The sequence below is a fragment of the Chiloscyllium punctatum genome, chromosome 37, assembly GCF_047496795.1.
Source record: "Chiloscyllium punctatum isolate Juve2018m chromosome 37, sChiPun1.3, whole genome shotgun sequence".
NCBI lineage: Eukaryota > Metazoa > Chordata > Chondrichthyes > Orectolobiformes > Hemiscylliidae > Chiloscyllium > Chiloscyllium punctatum.
In genome coordinates this window covers 56,886,432-56,906,427 of record NC_092775.1, presented here as the reverse complement: position 1 = coordinate 56,906,427, position 19,996 = coordinate 56,886,432, and the positions used below count along the sequence as shown (strand labels likewise).

The 19,996-nt window shown below is 50.0% G+C and overlaps 1 protein-coding gene across 1 annotated transcript in view; it reads right to left on the bottom strand.

Moving 5' to 3' along the window:
• LOC140463200 (uncharacterized) overlaps window positions 1–19,996 on the bottom strand; it is a 64,000-nt gene that overhangs the window by 16,112 nt on the left and 27,892 nt on the right. The window contains exons 5-7 of the mRNA XM_072556992.1: window positions 19,394–19,540; window positions 461–546; window positions 129–288 (exon numbers count right to left, since the gene is read on the bottom strand). Of these exons, the coding sequence (XP_072413093.1) occupies window positions 129–288; window positions 461–546; window positions 19,394–19,540 (393 nt within the window). The remainder of the gene's footprint in view (window positions 1–128; window positions 289–460; window positions 547–19,393; window positions 19,541–19,996) is intronic.

Here is a 19,996-nt window from a genome sequence, read left to right as displayed (position 1 = left end):
ACTTGTTTCATTCACTCAGTGATGGGGGATGCAACTGATTCATGTTCATTACCCTCATGAGCTAGTAGATCATCAAACATTCCCCGTTACCTCGACTCAGAGACTCCTAGAAAGAAGGCTGAACTCACCAGTGGAGTTGTGTCCCTTTGCAGAGGTGGACTCAAGCCACAGGAAGAGGGTGCTGAGGGTGAGCACGAGGATAAGCCGGTGAGGAGATTGTGTTCCCATGTCTGACAGAGAAAAAGAGCTGGAGTCAATGAAACGACAGCTCCACAGACTGAAACACCGCTATTACCAGCCTGAAGGTCTGGGCAGGTCTCATTACCTCAAATATTTCAAGTATTCATGCTGTGATCCAGCCTCGTGTTTATACATAAGATCCCGACAGAAATTTTGATGCCAATTTTGAAAGAAATGTGTTCCCAATTTATTTGCATCCCTTGGGGTCCTAGTGCCCCACTTCTCGTTCAGAAAGACTATTGTTTATAATTAAGGCTTTAGTGAGCTGTTTGTGTGCAGGAAGTTCAGGAATTCCCAATCTCGACCCTGAGAAACCGGAGGAGGAACAGAAATGGTTTGCATATGATACCAGCAAACAGGGGAAGGGGGGGGGGGGGGAGGGGGAAGGAAACCTGAAGAGATTGTTGCTGCTTTCTGCACAAATGGAAAGACTGAGGGAGGGATTCAAACAACAAAAACCTTTAATTAGACAAATGTAAAAATATTTCCTTTCATGGGTCAGTTCAAAAATAGGGATCACGAATGTAAGATATTCCCAAATAAAGCTGTTATGGATGGCAAAGTTCACTTCTGTCAGCTTGCACGATCTCTGTTGCAGTGAGATCCCTTGGGGAGATTCGTTGCCACAACTCCTGCTTTTCATTATTAATCCAAGATACTGATACTACGTGAGCAAGAATGTCCACACCAAGTCGATGGTAGAACACATTTCGAATTGTTCCTTTTGAGACCCTCAGGCTCCCTTACCTAAGAGAAAGTCCACATTACTTTTAGTTACTTAGAACTTCGAACCACGACTGGTTAGCTCTTCCTAGGAACAGTCCCTTATATCCCAAAGGACAAAGTTTATCCCAGGATGTCAGTTAACCCTTTCGGGTACTGACTGATAGATAAAGCAAAATCCAGTGAAAAATTTGAATCGTTTTTGTTTATTTAATCAACCCGATCAAAGATGCTATTACACACCTCGAGAGTGGGTGAGGCTTGAACCCAGGTCGCTTACTGCAGAGGTAGCTACATTACTACCGTACCACAAGAGGGCACCACCAAGCTCTCATACTTTTTCTTAATTTAATTTATTTTTCTAACCAACCTGTTCAGAGAAATGATTTGATACCTCTGGAGTGGGTAGGACTTGAACCTGGGTCTCTTGGACGAGGGGAAGGGGCCTTAACACAAGAGGGCCCTGAGATAGTTACCTGTACTTTGTCAGTAGAAAAGCTATATCTGACCTTGATACAGCAATGATAGAGAAGGAAATGCAACAGTATGAAGTGACTAACTGGGAGAGGTACCAGAAAGGATATCCCAAAGATTAAGATATAGAATTTGGGACACTCTGAATTTATCAAGCAAAACACCATTAAATGAAGGAATCAACAATATTAAAGAGAGTGATAATTTTTTTTACTATTCACTTATGGGATGTGGGTGTCGCTGGCTGGGCCAGCATTTATTGCCCATCCCTACTTGCCCCTTGAGAAGGTGGGGGTGAATTGGCTTCTTGAACCGCTGTAGATCATATGCTGTGAGTTGACCCGCAATGCCCTTAGGGAGGGATTTCCAGGCCCAGCAACACTGAAGGAACAGCAATATATTTCCAAACCAGGATGGTGAACAACTTGGAAGGGAACTTGAAAGTGGCACCATCTGGTGCCCTTGTCCTTACAGATGGAAGTGGTCGTGGGTTTGGAAGGTGCTGTCTGAGGATCTTGGTGGATTTCTGCAGTGCATCTCGTGAATGGTACACACTGCTGCTACTGAGTGCCATTGGTGGAGGGAGTTGATGCTTGTGGATGTGGTGCCAACCAAGTGGCTGCTTTGTCCTGGATGGTATCAAGCTTCTTGAATGTTGTTGGAACTGCACCCATCCAGGCAAGTAGGAAGTATTCCATCAAACTCCTGATAGTGGACTTTGGGAAGTCACAAGGTGGGATACTCACTGCAATTTTCCTAGTCTTTGACATACTCTTATAGCCACTGTGTTTATGTGGTGAGTCCAGTTGAGATTCTGGTCAATGCTAACCTCACGAATGTTGATAGTAGGGGATTCAGTGATGGTAACACCATTGCATGTCAAGTGGTGGTGGTGGTTAGAATACCTTTTATTGGAGATGCCTGGCATTTGTGTGATGCAAAGGTTGCTCACCACTCATTAACCCAAGCCTGGATATTGTCCAGATCTTGTTGCATTTGAACACGGACTGCTTCAATATCTGAGGAATCGTGAATGGTGCTGAACATTGTGCAATCGTCGGTGAACATTCCCACTTATGACCTTGAGATGGAGGGAAGGATGTTGATGAAGAGTTAGAGATGGTTGGGCCTAGGACACTCCCCTGAGGAACTCCTGCAGAGATGCCCTGGAGCTGAGATGACTGACCTCCAGCAACCGCAACCATCTTCCTGTGTTCCAGGAATGACTCCAACCATCAGAGAGTTTGATCCGGATGCCCATTGATTCCACTATTGCTGGGTCTCATGATAATATACCCAGTGAACTTGATATGAAGGGCTGTCACTCTGACCTCATCTCCGGAATTCGGAACTTTATCCAGGTTTGGACCAAGGCTGTAATGAAGTCAGGAGCTGAGTGGCCCTGGCGGAACCCAAACTGGGCATCACTGACCAGGTTATTGCTGAGTAGGTGCTGCTCGACAGTACTGTTGATGCCACCTTCCATCACTTTATTGATAAACAAGAGTAGACTGATGGGGCGGCAATTGACTGGGTTGGACTTGTCCTGCTTTTCACATATGGTACATACCTGGGCAATTTCCACATTGCCGGCTAGATGCCAGTGTTTTAACTGCATTGGAACAGCTTGGCTTGGGGAGGGGCAAGTTCTGGAGCACAAGTGTTCAGTGCTGTTGCTGGGATGTTGGCAGAGCCCATAGCCTTTACACTATATAATGCCTCCAACTATTCCTTGATAACACGTGGAGTGAACCAAATTGGCAGAAGACTGGTCTCTGTGATGCTGGGGACCAATGGACAGGCTGAAATAGATCATCCACTTGACACCTCTGGCTGAAGATTGCTGTCAAAGCTTCAGCCTTACCTTTGCCTGGATGTGCTGGACTCTTCCACCATTGAGGGTGGGCATATTTGTGGAATCTCCTCCTCCAGTGAGTTGTTTAATTGTCCACCATCATTCACGACTGGATGTGGCTAGATCTGATCCATTGGTTTTGGGATCACATAGCTCTGTCTACCTCGCTGCCTTTGCTGTTTGGCATGCATATAGTCCTATTTGGTAGCTTCACCCAATTGATATCTCTTTTTAGGTATGCCAGGTGCTGCTCCTGGCCTGCCCTCCTGCACTCTCCACTGAACCAGGGTTGATCCCCTGGCTTGATAGCAATGGTTGAGTGGAGGATATGCCGGGCCATGAGGTTACAGATTGTGCTGGAGTACAATTCTGCTGCTGTTGATGGCCCACAGGGTCTTATGGATGAGCCTTGAGTTGTTTGAAGTCTGTCTCATTTATCACCCAACACAATGGAGGGTATTCTCAGTGTGTAGGCAGGACTGCGTCTCCATGAGGACTGTGTGGTGGTCTCTCTTACTGACCCTGTCATGGACAGATGCATCTGCAGCCAGCAGATTGGCAAGGATGAGGTCAAGTGTGTTTTTTCGTCTTGTTGGTTCCCACACCACCTGCCGCAGACCCAGTCTAGCAGAGATGTCCTTTAAGGCCCGACCAGCTCAATCAATAATGCCGGCCGTGGTGGTGGACATTAAAATCCCCCACCCAGAGTACGTCTAGCGCCCTGGCCATTCTCAGTGCTTCATCGAAGTGTTGGCCAACATGGAGGAGCACCGATTCATCAGCCGAGAGAGGATGGTATGTGGTAATGTGCAGTAAGTTTTCTTGCCCGTGTTTGCCCTGAGGCCATGAGACTTCCAATGGGACAAGACATAGCCAGGGATGGTGATGGTGGCGACTGGGACATTGTAAGGTATGATTCCATGAGTAAGACTGTGTCAAGCTGTTGCTTCTCTAGTCTATGGGACAGTTCTCCCTATTTTGGCATGAGCCCCCTCCTGTTAATGAGGACGGCCCTTTCTGGTGATGGGGCTGTTTCTGCCATTGACTTTCCTGGTGCCTAGGTTGATGCCAGGTGGTCCATCTGGTTTCATTTTTTTGTGCACACTTCATTGATACAACTGAGTGGTTGCTCAGCCACTACAGAGGGCAGAGAGACAACCACACTGCTCAGGACATCGGCCCCAGGATTTTAAAGAAATTCATGGAGAAGCTCAATGTCAGGAAATCATTGTAGAATAAAGGACACAGTGATCAAAGGAACAGAAAGTTATTGGTGACTTATCCATTGGCATCCCTCGATCTGCATCCTATATCCAGTAGTCCGCACACTGTAACCCTCTGTTCACACACTGTAACCCTCCATCACCACCCTGTACCCCTCTGTCCACACCCTGTAACCCTCTGTTCACACCCTGTACCCCTCTGTCCACACCCTGTAACCCTCTGTTCACACCCTGTACCCCTCTGTCCACACCCTGTAACCCTCTGTTCACACACTGTACCCCTCTGTCCACACCCTGTAACCCTCTGTTCACACCCTGTACCCCTCTGTCCACACCCTGTAACCCTCTGTTCACACACTGTACCCCTCTGTCCACACCCTGTAACCCTCTGTTCACACACTGTAACCCTCTGTTCACACCCTGTACCCCTCTGTCCACACGCTGTAACCTTCTGTTCACACCCTGTACCCCTCTGTCCACACCCTGTACCCCTCTGTTCACACCCTGTACCCCTCTGTCCACACCCTGTAACCCTCTGTCCACACCCTGTACCCCTCTGTCCACACCCTGTAACCCTCTGTTCACACACTGTAACCCTCTGTCCACCCCCTGTACCCCTCTGTCCACACGCTGTACCCCTCTGTCCACACCCTGTACCCCTCTGTCCACACGCTGTACCCCTCTGTCCACACCCTGTACCCCTCTGTCCACACCCTGTAACCCTCTGTTCACACACTGTAATCCTACATCTACACTCTGGAACCCTCCATCACCACCTTGTAACCCTCGTCCACACCCTGTATCCGACCATCTACACCCTGTAACCCTCTGTTTGCACACTGTATCCCACATTCTATACCCTGTGACCCTCTGTCAACACCCTGTATCCTACAATCTACACCACGTAAGCCTCTGTCCACAACCTGTAACCCTCCACCTACACCCCGTTACCCTCTATCGACACCCTGTATCCTACCACATTCACCTTATAATGCTCTATCCACACCTTGTATCCCACTATCTACACTCCGTAAGCCTTGGTCCATACCTTGTATGCCTCTCTTCACTCACTGTAACCCTCTGCTCTCACCCTGTATTCCCCCATCCACCCTCTGTACGCCTCCATCCTTACCCTGCATCCTTCCATCTGTATGTTGTATCCATCCATCCAGGCTCTGTATTCTTCTATCTGCACAATATGTCCCTCTGTCCATTCACTCTATCCCTCTATCCCGACCATGCATCTCTCCATCTACACACTGTAACCCTCAGTTCACACCCTGTATCCTACCATCTACACCCTTTAACCCTCTGTTCACACCCTGTATCCGTCCACCTACACCCTGTAAACGTGTGTCCACTCCCTGTATCCCAACATCTACACCTGTAACCCGCGTCCTCGCCCTGTATCCTACCATCTGCACCCGTAACCCTCTGCTCACACTCAGTATTCCTCCATCTACACCCCGTAACCCTCTGCCCATACCCTGCATCCCTCCATCTACACTGTGTAACCCTCTGTTCACACCCTGTATCGCACATTCTAAACCCTGTAACCCTCTGTCAACACCCTGTATCCTACAATATACACATTTTAACACTCTGATAACATCCTGCATCCTACAATCTACACCCCATAAGCCTCTGTCCACAGCCTATATCCCTCTGTTCACACCCTGTAACCCTCTGTTCACACCCTGTATCCGTCCACACCCAGTAACCCTCTGTTCACACCCTGTACTCCTCCATCTACACTCTGTAACCCTCTGTCAACACCCTGTATCCTACAATATACACCTTTTCTGCTTTGTCCACACCCTGTATCGCACAATCTACCCCCTGTAACCCTCTGTCCACACCCTGTATCCCACAATCGACACCCTGTAACCCTCTGTCCACACCCTGTATCCCACAATCTACCCCCTGTAACCCTCTGTTCACACCCGTATCCCTTCATCTACACCCTGTAACCCTCTGTTCACACCCTGTATACGTCTTCTACACTCTATAACCCTCTGTTCACACCCTGTATCCGTCCATCTACACCCTGTAACCCTCTGTTCACACCCTGTATCCTCCCATCTGCACCCTGTAACCCTCTGTCCACACCTTGTATCCTACAATCTACGCCCCATAAGCCTCTGTCCACAGCCTGTATCCCTCTGTTCATACCCTGTAACCCTCTGTCCACAGCCTGTATCCCTCTGTTCACACCCTGTATCCCTCCATCTACACTCTGTATCCCTCTGTTCACACCCTGTATCCGTCCATCCACAGCCTGTAACACGCTGTTGACACACTATATCCTACCACATACACCATTTCCGCTCTGTCCACACCCTTTATCCCTCCATCTACACCCGGAACCCTCTGTCCACATCTGCAACCCTCCATCTACATGCTGTAACCCTGTGTTCACACTCTGTATCCCTCCACCTATACCCTGTAATCCTCGGTGCACACCCTGTATCCCACAATCCACACCCTGTAACCCTCTGTTCACACCCTGTATACCTCCATCAACATCCTGTAACCCTCTGTTCACACCCTGTATCCTACCATCTGCACCATAACCCTCTGTTCACACCCTATATCCCACAATCCACATCCTGGAACCCTATGTTCACACTCTGTAACCCTCCAACAACATTCTGCAACCGTCTGTTCACACACTGTAACCCAACATCTATACCCTGCATCCCTCTGTTCCCACCATGTATTCCACATTCTATACCTTGTAACCCTGTGTTCCCACTCTGTATCCCTTCATCTACACCCTGTAACCCTCTGATCACACCCTGTATCCCACCGTCTACACCCTATAACCCTCTGTTCATACCCTGTATCCCTCCATCTACACCCTGTAATCCTCTGATCACACCCTGTATCCCACCATCTGCATCCTGTAACCCTCTCATCACAGTCTGTATCCCTCCATCTACATCCTGTAACCCTCTGATCACACCCTGTATCCCACCATCTGCATCCTGTAATCCTCTGTTCACACCCTGTAACCCTCCCACAACATTCTGTAACCCTCTGTCACACACTGTAACCCGACATCTACACCCTGCATCCCTCTGTTCCCACCCTGTTTCCCTTCATGTACACCCTGTAACCCTCTATCCAGACCCTGTATCCTAACATCTACATCCTGTAACCCTCTGATCACACTCTGTATCCACTATTCTGCAACCTGGAACCTTCCTTCCACACCCTGTATCCCTCCACCTACACACTGTAACCCACGGTTCACGCCCTGTATCCATCATCTACACCCTGCAACCCTCTGTTCACACTCTGTATCCCACCATCTACACCCTGTATCCCTCCTTCCACACCCTGTATTCATCCACCTACACCCTGTAACCTTCTGCCGACTGCTGTATCGCACAATCTACATCATGTAACACTCTGTTCAAACCCTGAATCCGTCCATCTACACACTGTAAGCCTCTGTTTACACTCTGTATCCCACCATTTACACAGTGTTCCCATCTATTCACACCCTGTATCCCTTCATCTACACCCTGTATCCCTTCATCTACACCCTGTATCCTTCCATCCACACCCTGTATCCCTCCATCCACACCCTGTATCCCTCCATCCACACCCTGTATCCCTCCATCCACACACTGTATCGCTCCATCCACACCCTGCATCCCTCCATCCACACCCTGTATCCCTCCATCCACACCCTGTATCCCTTCATCTGCACCCTGTATTCCTCTATCCACACCCTGTATCTCTCCATCCACACCCTGTATCCCTCCATCCACACCCTGTATCCCTCCATCCCCACCCTGTATCCCTCCATCCACACCCTGTATCCCTTCATCTACACACTGTATCCCTCTATCCACACACTGTATCCCTCTATCCACACCCTGTATCCCTTCATCTACACCATGTATCCCTCCATCCACACCCTGTATCCCTCCATCCACACCCTGTATCCCTCCATCCACACCCTGTATCCCTTCATCTACACCCTGTATCCCTCTATCCACACCCTGTATCCCTCTATCCACACACTGTATCCCTCCATCCACACACAGTATCCCTCCATCCACACCCTGTATCCCTCCATCCACACCCTGTATCCCTCCATCCACACCTTGTATCCCTCTATCCACACCCTGTATCCCTCTATCCATACCCTGTATCCCTCCATCCACACCCTGTATCCCTCCATCTACACCCTGTATCCCTCTATCCACACCCTGTATCCCTCTATCCACACACTGTATCCCTCCATCCACACCCTGTATCCCTCCATCCACATCCTGTATCCCTCCATCCACACCATGTATCCCTCCATCCACACACTGTATCCCTCCATCCACACCCTGTATCCCTCCATCCACACACTGTATCCCTCCATCCACACCCTGTATCCCTCCATCCACACCCTGTATCCCTCCATCCACACCCTGTATCCCTCCATCCACACACTGTATCGCTCCATCCACACCCTGCATCCCTCCATCCACACCCTGTATCCCTCCATCCACACCCTGTATCCCTTCATCTGCACCCTGTATTCCTCTATCCACACCCTGTATCTCTCCATCCACACCCTGTATCCCTCCATCCACACCCTGTATCCCTCCATCCCCACCCTGTATCCCTCCATCCACACCCTGTATCCCTTCATCTACACACTGTATCCCTCTATCCACACACTGTATCCCTCTATCCACACCCTGTATCCCTTCATCTACACCATGTATCCCTCCATCCACACCCTGTATCCCTCCATCCACACCCTGTATCCCTCCATCCACACCCTGTATCCCTTCATCTACACCCTGTATCCCTCTATCCACACCCTGTATCCCTCTATCCACACACTGTATCCCTCCATCCACACACAGTATCCCTCCATCCACACCCTGTATCCCTCCATCCACACCCTGTATCCCTCCATCCACACCCTGTATCCCTCCATCCACACCTTGTATCCCTCTATCCACACCCTGTATCCCTCTATCCGTACCCTGTATCCCTCCATCCACACCCTGTATCCCTCCATCTACACCCTGTATCCCTCTATCCACACCCTGTATCCCTCTATCCACACACTGTATCCCTCCATCCACACCCTGTATCCCTCCATCCACATCCTGTATCCCTCCATCCACACCATGTATCCGTCCATCCACACACTGTATCCCTCCATCCACACCCTGTATCCCTCCATCCACACACTGTATCCCTCCATCCACACCCTGTATCCCTCCATCCACACCCTGTATCTCTCCATCCACACCCTGTATCCCTCCATCCATACCCTGTATCCCTCCATCTACACCCTGTATCCCTCCATCCACACCCTGTATCCCTCCATCCACACACTGTATCCCTCCATCTACACCCTGTATCCCTCTATCCACACCCTGCATCCCTCTATCCACACCCTGTATCCCTCCATCCACACACTGCTTACACCAGGTTATTCATGAGATTTAGAGGGTTTGTGATTTCATCTCACCCTCTGCTGAGTGTTCCTAATCATCTCCCCAACAGCCTGACCCTCTCACAGCTGGAATCAAATGCCTTCAGCAGCACCTTTCACATGGACACCAGTCATAAGCAGGAGTTTAGTGGAATTGATTTATTTTTTGCAGTGATAAATTTACAACTTTCTGTGCTCTGGCACATAAACAATGTCCGAGGAGGAATTAAACTTGGTCGATTTTGAAGAGTTGACAGGGAAAGGGTTTTTATCTACCTCCAGTCAGTTTCCTATTACACTCAAACACAATCCAACCTGGCCCGACTGGGCTCCAAACTGACTCCAGCGTGGCTCAAACAGAGATCTGGCAGAGGTTCAGTGCTACTCGAGCAGTCGTGTAGAAACCTTCCATTGGAATCCACACAGGAATTCAGAGTAGCTCACACAGATCTTCAACGTGGATCCAACCAGCAGGCGAATCCAATCCCAACGAGAATAGATGGTTTCAACAGAATTGATGGCATCAATGTGGGGTCATTCTGAATAGGCAGATCACCAGATTCAGTGATCGTTGAATGGGAATCTGACAAAATCGGGTGACATTCAATCAGGATGGATTGGGAATCAAACAGGATTGAGTGCAGGTTTGAAAGAGTCGGGCGGAAATCACACAGAAGTGGGTGAGAATCAAACAAGATCGATTAGGAGTCAAATAGGATTGGTTGATAATCAAAGGGAATTGGGTGGGCCCCCCCAGGGGAGCATTGAGAACTTAACAGGGTTGAGTGTGGGCCTGACTGAAGTAAGTGAGAAACTAACTGATCTAAGCAGGGATTCAATGTGACTCATGGAGCATCTCCGGGGATTGAGTGAGATTCGAAGGTATTGAGGGGGAATTTACATTCATAGTGTGAGAATCTGACAGAGAAAACTAGCCACAAATCGGATGATAGAATCGAGAAGTTAGAAAACCCACATGGTTGATTTTGCTGCAAAATAAAAATGGAAGAGGCAGTAAGTCACAAGAAAGACACACAACGGGCTGCAGAATCAAACTGAAGAAATCGTCCAAGTGAGGAATGGGAAATGGACAGACAGCAGGAGAAACTGGGACAAACTGGGAACAACTGTCCAACAAAGATCAACAATGTGTGTGTGTATATGAGAGAGAGGGAAAAGGAGGGAGGTGTGTGTGTATGAGAGAGAGAGGGTGTGGGTAGCAGGATAGGGCATTGTGTGTGCATGTGTAACGGAGGGGCGGGGATTGGATGGGATTGTGTGTCTGTGTGTGTGTCTGTGTGTGGAGTTGGTTGGGGTACAGTGTGTGTGTGTGTGAGGGTGGGTGAGTTTTGGATGGGGTACAGTGTGTATGTGTGTTAGAGTGGGTGGGTTTTGGATGGGGTACAGTGTGTGTTAGAGTGGGTGGGTTTTGGATGGGGTACAGTGTGTGTTAGAGTGGGTGGGTTTTGGATGGGGTACAGTGTGTGTGAGGGTGGGTGGGTTTTGGATGGGGTACAGTGTTTGTGTGAGGGTGGGTGGGTTTTGGATGTGGTACAGTGTGTGCAAGAGTGAGTGGGTTTTGGATGGGGTACAGTGGTGTGTGTGTGTGGAGTTGGATGGGGTACTGTGTGTGTGTGTGTGAGGGTGGGTGGGTTTTGGATGGGGTACTGTGTGTGTGTGTGAGGGCGAGTGGGTTTTGAATGGGGTACAGTGTGTGTGTGTGTGAGGGCGAGTGGGTTTTGGATGGGGTACTGTGTGTGTGAGGGCGGGTGGATCTTGGATGGGGTACAGTGTGTGTGTGTGAGGGCGAGTGGGTTTTGGATGTGGTACTGTGTGTGTGTGTGTGTGTGTGTGTGTGGAGTTGGATGGGGTACTGTGTGAGTGTGTGTGTGTGTGAGTGTGAGAGTGGGTGGGTTTTGGATGGGGTACAGTGTGTGTGTGTGAGGGCGAGTGGGTTTTGGATGGGGTACAGTGTGTGTGTGTGTGTGTGTGTGTGAGGGCGGGTGGGTCTTGGATGGGGTACAGTGTGTGTGTGTGAGAGTGGGTGGGTTTTGGATGGGGTACAGTGTGTGTGTGTGACAGTGGGTGGGTTTTGGATGGGGTACAGTGTGTGTGTGTGAGAGTGGGTGGGTTTTGGATGGGGTACAGTGTTTGTGTGAGGGTGGGTGGGTTTTGGATGGGGTACAGTGTTTGTGTGAGGGTGGGTGGGTTTTGGATGGGGTACAGTGTGTGTGTGTGAGAGTGGGTGGGTTTTGGATGGGGTACAGTATTTGTGTGAGGGTGGGTGGGTTTTGGATGGGGTACAGTGTTTGTGTGAGGGTGGGTGGGTTTTGGATGTGGTACTGTGTGTGTGTGTGTGTGGAGTTGGATGGGGTACTGCGTGAGTGTGTGTGTGTGTGTGTGAGGGTGGGTGGGTTTTGGATGGGGTACTGTGTGTGTGTGTGTGAGGGTGGGTGGGTTTTGGATGGGGTACTGTGTGTGTGTGTGTGTGAGGGTGGGTGGGTTTTGGATGGGGTACTGTGTGTGTGTGTGTGAGGGCGAGTGGGTCTTGGATGTGGTACAGTGTGTGTGTGTGTGAGAGTGGGTGGGTTTTGGATGGGGTACAGTGTGTGTGAGGGTGGGTGGGTTTTGGATGGGGTACAGTGTGTGTGTGTGAGGGTGGGTGAGTTTTGGATGGGGTACAGTGTGTGTGTGTGAGAGAGTGGGTGGGTTTTGGATGGGGTACAGTGTGTGTGTGAGGGTGGGTGCGGTTTGGATGGGGTACAGTGTTGTGTGAGGGTGAGTGGGTTCTGATGGGGTACAGTGTGAGAGTGGATGGGTTTTGGATGGGGTACAGTGTTTGTGTGAGGGTGGGTGGGTTTTGGATGTGGTACATTGTGTGCAAGAGTAAGTGGGTTTTGGATGGGGTACAGTGTGTGTGTGTGTGTGTGTGTGTGTGTGTGGAGTTGGATGGAGTACTGTGTGATTGTGTGTGTGTGAGGGTGGGTGGGTTTTGGATGGGGTACTGTGTGTGTGAGGGCGAGTGGGTTTTGGATGGGGTACAGTGTGTGTGTGTGTGAGGGCGAGTGGGTTTTGGATGGGGTACAGTGTGTGTGTGTGTGAGGGCGGGTGGGTTTTGGATGGGGTACAGTGTGTGTGTGTGAGAGTGGGTGGGTTTTGGATGGGGTACAGTGTGTGTGAGAGTGGGTGGGTTTTGGATGGGGTACAGTGTGTGTGTGTGTGTGTGTGAGGGCGGGTGGGTCTTGGATGGGGTACAGTGTGTGTGTGTGAGAGTGGGTGGGTTTTGGATGGGGTACAGTGTGTGTGAGGGTGGGTGAGTTTTGGATGGGGTACAGTGTGTGTGTGAGATTGTGTGAGATTTGGATGGGGTACAGTGTGTGTGCGTTAGAGTGGGTGGGTTTTGGATGGGGTACAGTGTGTGTGTGAGGATGTGTGGGCTTTGGATGGGGTACAGTGTATGTGTGTGTGAGGGTGGGTGGGTTTTGGATGGGGTACAGTGTGTGAGTGTGTGTGTGTGAGGGCGGGTGGGTCTTGGATGGGGTACAGTGTGTGTGTGTGAGAGTGGGTGGGTTTTGGATGGGGTACAGTGTGTGTGAGGGTGGGTGAGTTTTGGATGGGGTACAGTGTGTGTGTGAGATTGTGTGAGATTTGGATGGGGTACAGTGTGTGTGCGTTAGAGTGGGTGGGTTTTGGATGGGGTACAGTGTGTGTGTGAGGGTGTGTGGGCTTTGGATAGGGTACAGTGTGTGTTTGACGGTGGGTGGGACTTGGATGGGGTACAGTGTGTGTGTGAGGGTGGGTATGTTTTGGATGGGGTACAGTGTGTGTGTGTGAGATTGTGTGGGTTTTGGATGGGGTACAGTGTATGTGTGTGTGAGGGTGGGTGGGTTTTGGATGGGGTACAGTGTGTGAGTGAGGGTGGGTGTGGAGTTGGATGGGGTACAGTGTGTGTGTGAGGGTGGGTGGGTTTTGGATGGGGTACAGTGTATGTGTGTGTGAGGGTGGGTGGGTTTTGGATGGGGTACAGTGTGTGAGTGAGGGTGGGTGTGGAGTTGGATGGGGTACAGTGTGTGTGTGTGTGTGTGTGAGGGTGGGTGGGGTTTGGATGGGGTACTGTGTGTGTGTGTGTGTGTGTGATGGTGGGGGTGTTTTGGATGGGGTACAGTGTGTGTGCGAGGGTGGGTGGGTTTTGGATGGGGTATAGTTTTTGTGTGAGGGTGGGTGGGCTTTGAAAGGAGAATAGTGCATGTGTGTGTGAGGGTGGGTGAGTTTTGGATGGGGTACAGGGTGTGTGTGTGAGGGTGGGTGGGTTTTGGATGGGGTACTGTGTGTGTGTGATGGGTGGGTGGGTTTTGGATGGGGTACTACGTGTGTGTGATGGGTGGGTGGGTTTTGGATGGGGTACAGTGTGTGTGTGATGGGTGGGTGGGTTTTGGATGGGGTACAGTGTGTGTGTGATGGGTGGGTGGGTTTTGGATGGGGTACAGTGTGTGTGTGTGTGTGTGTGTGTGAGGGCGGGTGGGTCTTGGATGGGGTACAGTGTGTGTGTGTGAGAGTGGGTGGGTTTTGGATGGGGTACAGTGTGTGTGTGAGGGTGGGTGGGGTTTGGATGGCATACAGTGTTTGTGTGAGGATGGGTGGGTTTTGGATGTGGTACAGTGTGTGTGTGTGGAGTTGGATGGGGTACTGTGTGAGTGTGTGTGTGTGTGTGAGGGTGGGTGGGTTTTGGATGGGGTACAGTGTGTGTGTGTGGAGTTGGATGGGGTACTGTGTGAGTGTGTGTGTGTGTGTGAGGGTGGGTGGGTTTTGGATGGGGTACAGTGTGTGTGTGTGTGTGAGGGCGGGTGGGTCTTGGATGGGGTACAGTGTGTGTGTGTGAGAGTGGGTGGGTTTTGGATGGGGTACAGTGTGTGTGTGTGAGGGCGGGTGGGTCTTGGATGGGGTACAGTGTGTGTGAGGGTGGGTGGGGTGTGGATGGGGTACAGTGTGTGTGTGAGATTGTGTGAGATTTGGATGGGGTACAGTGTGTGTGCGTTAGAGTGGGTGGGTTTTGGATGGGGTACAGTGTGTGTGTGTGAGAGTGGGTGGGTTTTGGATGGGGTACAGTGTGTGTGTGAGGGTGGGTGGGTTTTGGATGGGGTACAGTGTGTGTGTGAGATTGTGTGAGATTTGGATGGGGTACAGTGTGTGTGCGTTAGAGTGGGTGGGTTTTGGATGGGGTACAGTGTGTGTGTGAGGATGTGTGGGCTTTGGATGGGGTACAGTGTGTGTGTGAGGGTGTGTGGGCTTTGGATAGGGTACAGTGTGTGTTTGACGGTGGGTGGGACTTGGATGGGGTACAGTGTGTGTGTGAGGGTGGGTATGTTTTGGATGGGGTACAGTGTGTGTGTGTGAGATTGTGTGGGTTTTGGATGGGGTACAGTGTGCGTGTGTGAGAGTGGGTGGGTTTTGGATGGGGTACAGTGTATGTGTGTGTGAGGGTGGATGGGTTTTGGATGGGGTACAGTGTGTGAGTGAGGGTGGGTGTGGAGTTGGATGGGGTACAGTGTGTGAGTGAGGGTGGGTGTGGAGTTGGATGGGGTACAGTGTGTGTGTGTGTGTGTGTGAGGGTGGGTGGGTTTTGGATGGGGTACTGTGTGTGTGTGTGTGTGTGTGATGGTGGGGGTGTTTTGGATGGGGTACAGTGTGTGTGCGTGGGTGGGTGGGTTTTGGATGGGGTATAGTTTTTGTGTGAGGGTGGGTGGGCTTTGAAAGGAGAATAGTGCATGTGTGTGTGAGGGTGGGTGAGTTTTGGATGGGGTACAGGGTGTGTGTGTGAGGGTGGGTGGGTTTTGGATGGGGTACTGTGTGTGTGTGATGGGTGGGTGGGTTTTGGATGGGGTACTACGTGTGTGTGATGGGTGGGTGGGTTTTGGATGGGGTATAGTGTGTGCGCGTGAGAGTGGGTGGGTTTTGGATGGGGTACAGTGTGTGTGTGTGTGTGTGTGTGTGTGTGTGAGGGCGGGTGGGTCTTGGATGGGGTACAGTGTGTGTGTGTGTGTGAGGGCGGGTGGGTCTTGGATGGGGTACAGTGTGTGTGTGTGAGAGTGGGTGGGTTTTGGATAGGGTATAGTGTGTGTGTGAGAGTGGATCGGTTTTGTATGTGTTACTGTGTGTGTGTGAGGGTGGGTGGGGTTTGGATGGGGTACAGTGTGTGTGTGAGGGTGGGTGGGGTTTGGATGGGATACAGTGTTTGTGTGAGGGTGGGTGGGTTTTGGATGTGGTACAGTGTGTGTGTGTGGAGTTGGATGGGGTACTGTGTGAGTGTGTGTGTGTGTGTGAGAGTGGGTGGGTTTTGGATGGGGTACAGTGTGTGTGTGTGTGTGAGGGCGGGTGGGTCTTGGATGGGGTACAGTGTGTGTGAGGGTGGGTGGGGTGTGGATGGGGTACAGTGTGTGTGTGAGATTGTGTGAGATTTGGATGGGGTACAGTGTGTGTGCGTTAGAGTGGGTGGGTTTTGGATGGGGTACAGTGTGTGTGTGTGAGAGTGGGTGGGTTTTGGATGGGGTACAGTGTGTGTTAGAGGGTGGGTGGGTTTTGGATGGGGTACAGTGTGTATGTGAGAGTGGGTGAGTTTTGGATGGGGTACAGTGTGTGTGTGTGAGAGTGGGTGAGTTTTGGATGGGGTACAGTGTGTGTGTGTGAGAGTGGGTGAGTTTTGGATGGGGTACAGTGTGTGTGTGTGAGAGTGGGTGGGTTTTGGATGGGGTACAGTGTGTGTTTGAGGGTGGGTGGGTTTTGGATCGGGTACAGTGTGTATGTGAGAGTGGGTGAGTTTTGGATGGGGTACAGTGTGTGTGTGAGGGTGGGTGGGTTTTGGATGGGGTACAGTGTGTATGTGAGAGTGGGTGAGTTTTGGATGGGGTACAGTGTGTGTGTGTGAGAGTGGGTGAGTTTTGGATGGGGTACAGTGTGTGTGTGTGAGAGTGGGTGGGTTTTGGATGGGGTACAGTGTGTGTTTGAGGGTGGGTGGGTTTTGGATCGGGTACAGTGTGTATGTGAGAGTGGGTGAGTTTTGGATGGGGTACAGTGTGTGTTTGAGGGTGGGTGGGACTTGGATGGGGTACAGTATGTGTGTGAGGGTGGGTATGTTTTGGATGGGGTACAGTGTGTGTGTGAGATTGCGTGGGTTTTGGATGGGGTACAGTGTGCGTGTGTGAGAGTGGGTGGGTTTTTGATTGGCTATTCTGTGTGTGTGCGTATGTATGGAGTTGGATGGGGTACAGTGTGTGCATGTGTGTGAGGGTGGGTGGGTTTTGGATGGGGTACAGTGTGTGTGTGAGGGTGGGTGGATTTGGATGGGGTACAGTATGTGTGTGAGGGTGGATGGATTTGGATGGGGTACAGTGTGTGTGTGTGAGGGTGGGTGCGTTTTGGATGGGGTACAGTGTGAGTGTGAGATTTTGTAGGTTTTGGATGGGGCACAGTGTCTGTGTGTGATAATGAGTGGGTTTTGGATGGGGTACAGTGCGTGTGAGGGTGGGTGAGTTTTGGATGCGGTACAATGTGTGTTTGAGGGTGGGTGGGTTTTGGATGGGGTACAGTGTGTGTGTGAGTGTGGGTGTGTTTTGGATGGGTTACAGTGTGTGTGAGATTGGGTGGGTTTTGGATTGGGTACAGTGTGTGTGAAAGTGGGTTGGTTTTGGATGGTGTACAGTTTGTGTTTGTGTGAGGGTGGGTGGGTTTTGGATGGGGCACAGTGTGTCTGTGAAGGTGGGTGGGTTTTGGATGGGGTACAGTGTGTGTGAGGGTGGGTGTGGAGATGGATGGGAACCGTGTGTGTGTGTGAGAGTGGGTGTGTATTAGATGGGGTACAGTGTGTGCGTGTGTGAGGGTGGGTGGGTTTTGGATGAGGTACAGTATGTGTGTGAGGGTGGGTGGGCTTTGGATGGGGTACAGTGTGTGTGAGGGTGGGTGGGTTTTGAATAGGGTACAGTGTGTGTGTGAGGGTGGGTGGCTTTTGGATGCAGTACAGTGTGTGTGTGTGAGGGTGGGTGGGTTTTTGGATGCAGTACAGTGTGTGTGTGTGAGAGTGGGTGGGTTTTGGCTGGGGCACAGTGTGTGTGTGTGACAGTGGGTGGGTTTTGAATGGTGTACAGTGTGTGTGTGTGAGAGTGGGTGGGTTTTGGATGGGGTACAGTGCGTGTGTGAGGGTGTGTGGGGAGATGGATGGGGTACAGTGTGTGTGAGGGTGGGTGGGTTTTGGATAGGGTACAGTATTGTGTGAGAGTGGGTGAGTTTTGTATGGGGTACAGTGTGTGTGTGAGAGTGGGTGAGTTTTGGATAGGGTACAGTGTTTGTCTGAGAGTGGGTGAGTTTTGGATAGGGTACAGTGTTTGTCTGAGAGTGGGTGAGTTTTGGATAGGGTACAGTGTTTGTCTGAGAGTGGGTGAGTTTTGGATGGGGTGTGTACAGCAGCTCTGACTGAACAGCAGCATCTCACTAAATCATTGTTACTTTTTCTCTGCCTCACTGTTACTCTCACTGTTAGTAATTGCTCAATCATTACATCATTGTTCATGTTGTTACTCCATTTTGTCTCATCGTTAGCCATTGTAATCCTCATTGTAATGCACTCTTAGTCATTGTTTCCCTCACTGCTATCATATATTCTGCTATTACACGCAATCCATTGCTTAACAGTCCCCATTAATAGATATTCACCCTCTCAGCCCACACTCCTTTGACTGTCCAACTGTTCTCTCTCTTTAGTCTCTATCCCCACCTCACATTTACTCCCTCCCCTGTCCCTCCACCTGATCCTCTGCAGATAAACCAACATTTTCCTAGCTCCTATCAGTTCTGAGGAAGGGTCACTCAACCCAAAATGTTAATTCTGATTTCTCTCCACAGACGCTGCCAGACCTGCTGAACTTTTCCAACAATTTCCGTTCTTGTTTCTGACTTACAGCATCTGCAGTTCTTTTGGTTTTCTCTCACTGTGTTTCACTAGTAAATATTGTTATTCTCATAGCTCACTGTTAGTTATTATTTTATCTCACTGCCAGTCATTAGCACTGTCAGCATATCAAACCACCTCTCACTGTTACTGTCAATTTATTTTACTTTAGTGTATCTCATTGTTCTCATTAGTCCCCTCACTCTCACTGTTTCTCATTGTTACCCTTACTGTATCCCACTGTTACTCTTCCTGTGTGTTGTCACCTACTGTTTGTCATTCTCACTCTTGCTGTATATACCACTGCTTCTCACTGTTCAACTTACTTCATCTCAATGTCGCTGTAAACCTCTGTTAAACTAATTCTATTCCAATGCAAGTCATTGTGATTCTGTGCCCTGTCAGATTGTTATTCTCACTGTATGTCACAGCAGTCTCTATAACGATGACTGTATCTCAGTCTGTGTTGCTCTGGACTGTACCTTTCTTGGGAGATTTACACGAATGACGACATCTATTCTTGCAGCATTTCTTCTTCCCTTCACAGTCAGTGTCGTCGATACAGTTATCTGCACAGAGTCCTTTTTCAGTAGGTTTAAAAGGATTGTAACCCAACTTATCTGAGGAAGCTAAACACATCACAGTTCGGGTTGGAGACAGTTTCAAACATAAAATTAACCCTCACAATTCCTGTTTTAGTACCCATTGTATCAAGTGCTGACCCCTGTTATTCCCTCCATCACCACCTTCTGTCTCCTACCTTCAAGCCAATTTGTATCCAATTGGCTATCTCCCTCTGGATTCCACGTGATCCAACCTTATTAACCAGTCTACCATGTGAAGGCTTGTCGAGCGCTTTGCTGAAGTCCACATAGACAATGTCTACTGCTCTTCTTTGTCACCTCTTCAAAAAACTCAATCAAGTCAGTGAGATATAACATCCCATGCACCAACCCGTTGTATTCAGTGCTGATCCTTATTATTCTCTGTGTAATTTAGTACTAGCTGACCCTCAAGAATAATTCCTGTTATTCCCTTTGCACCTCAATATCAATCATTTTTAGTCACCTAATCACTGTTACTCA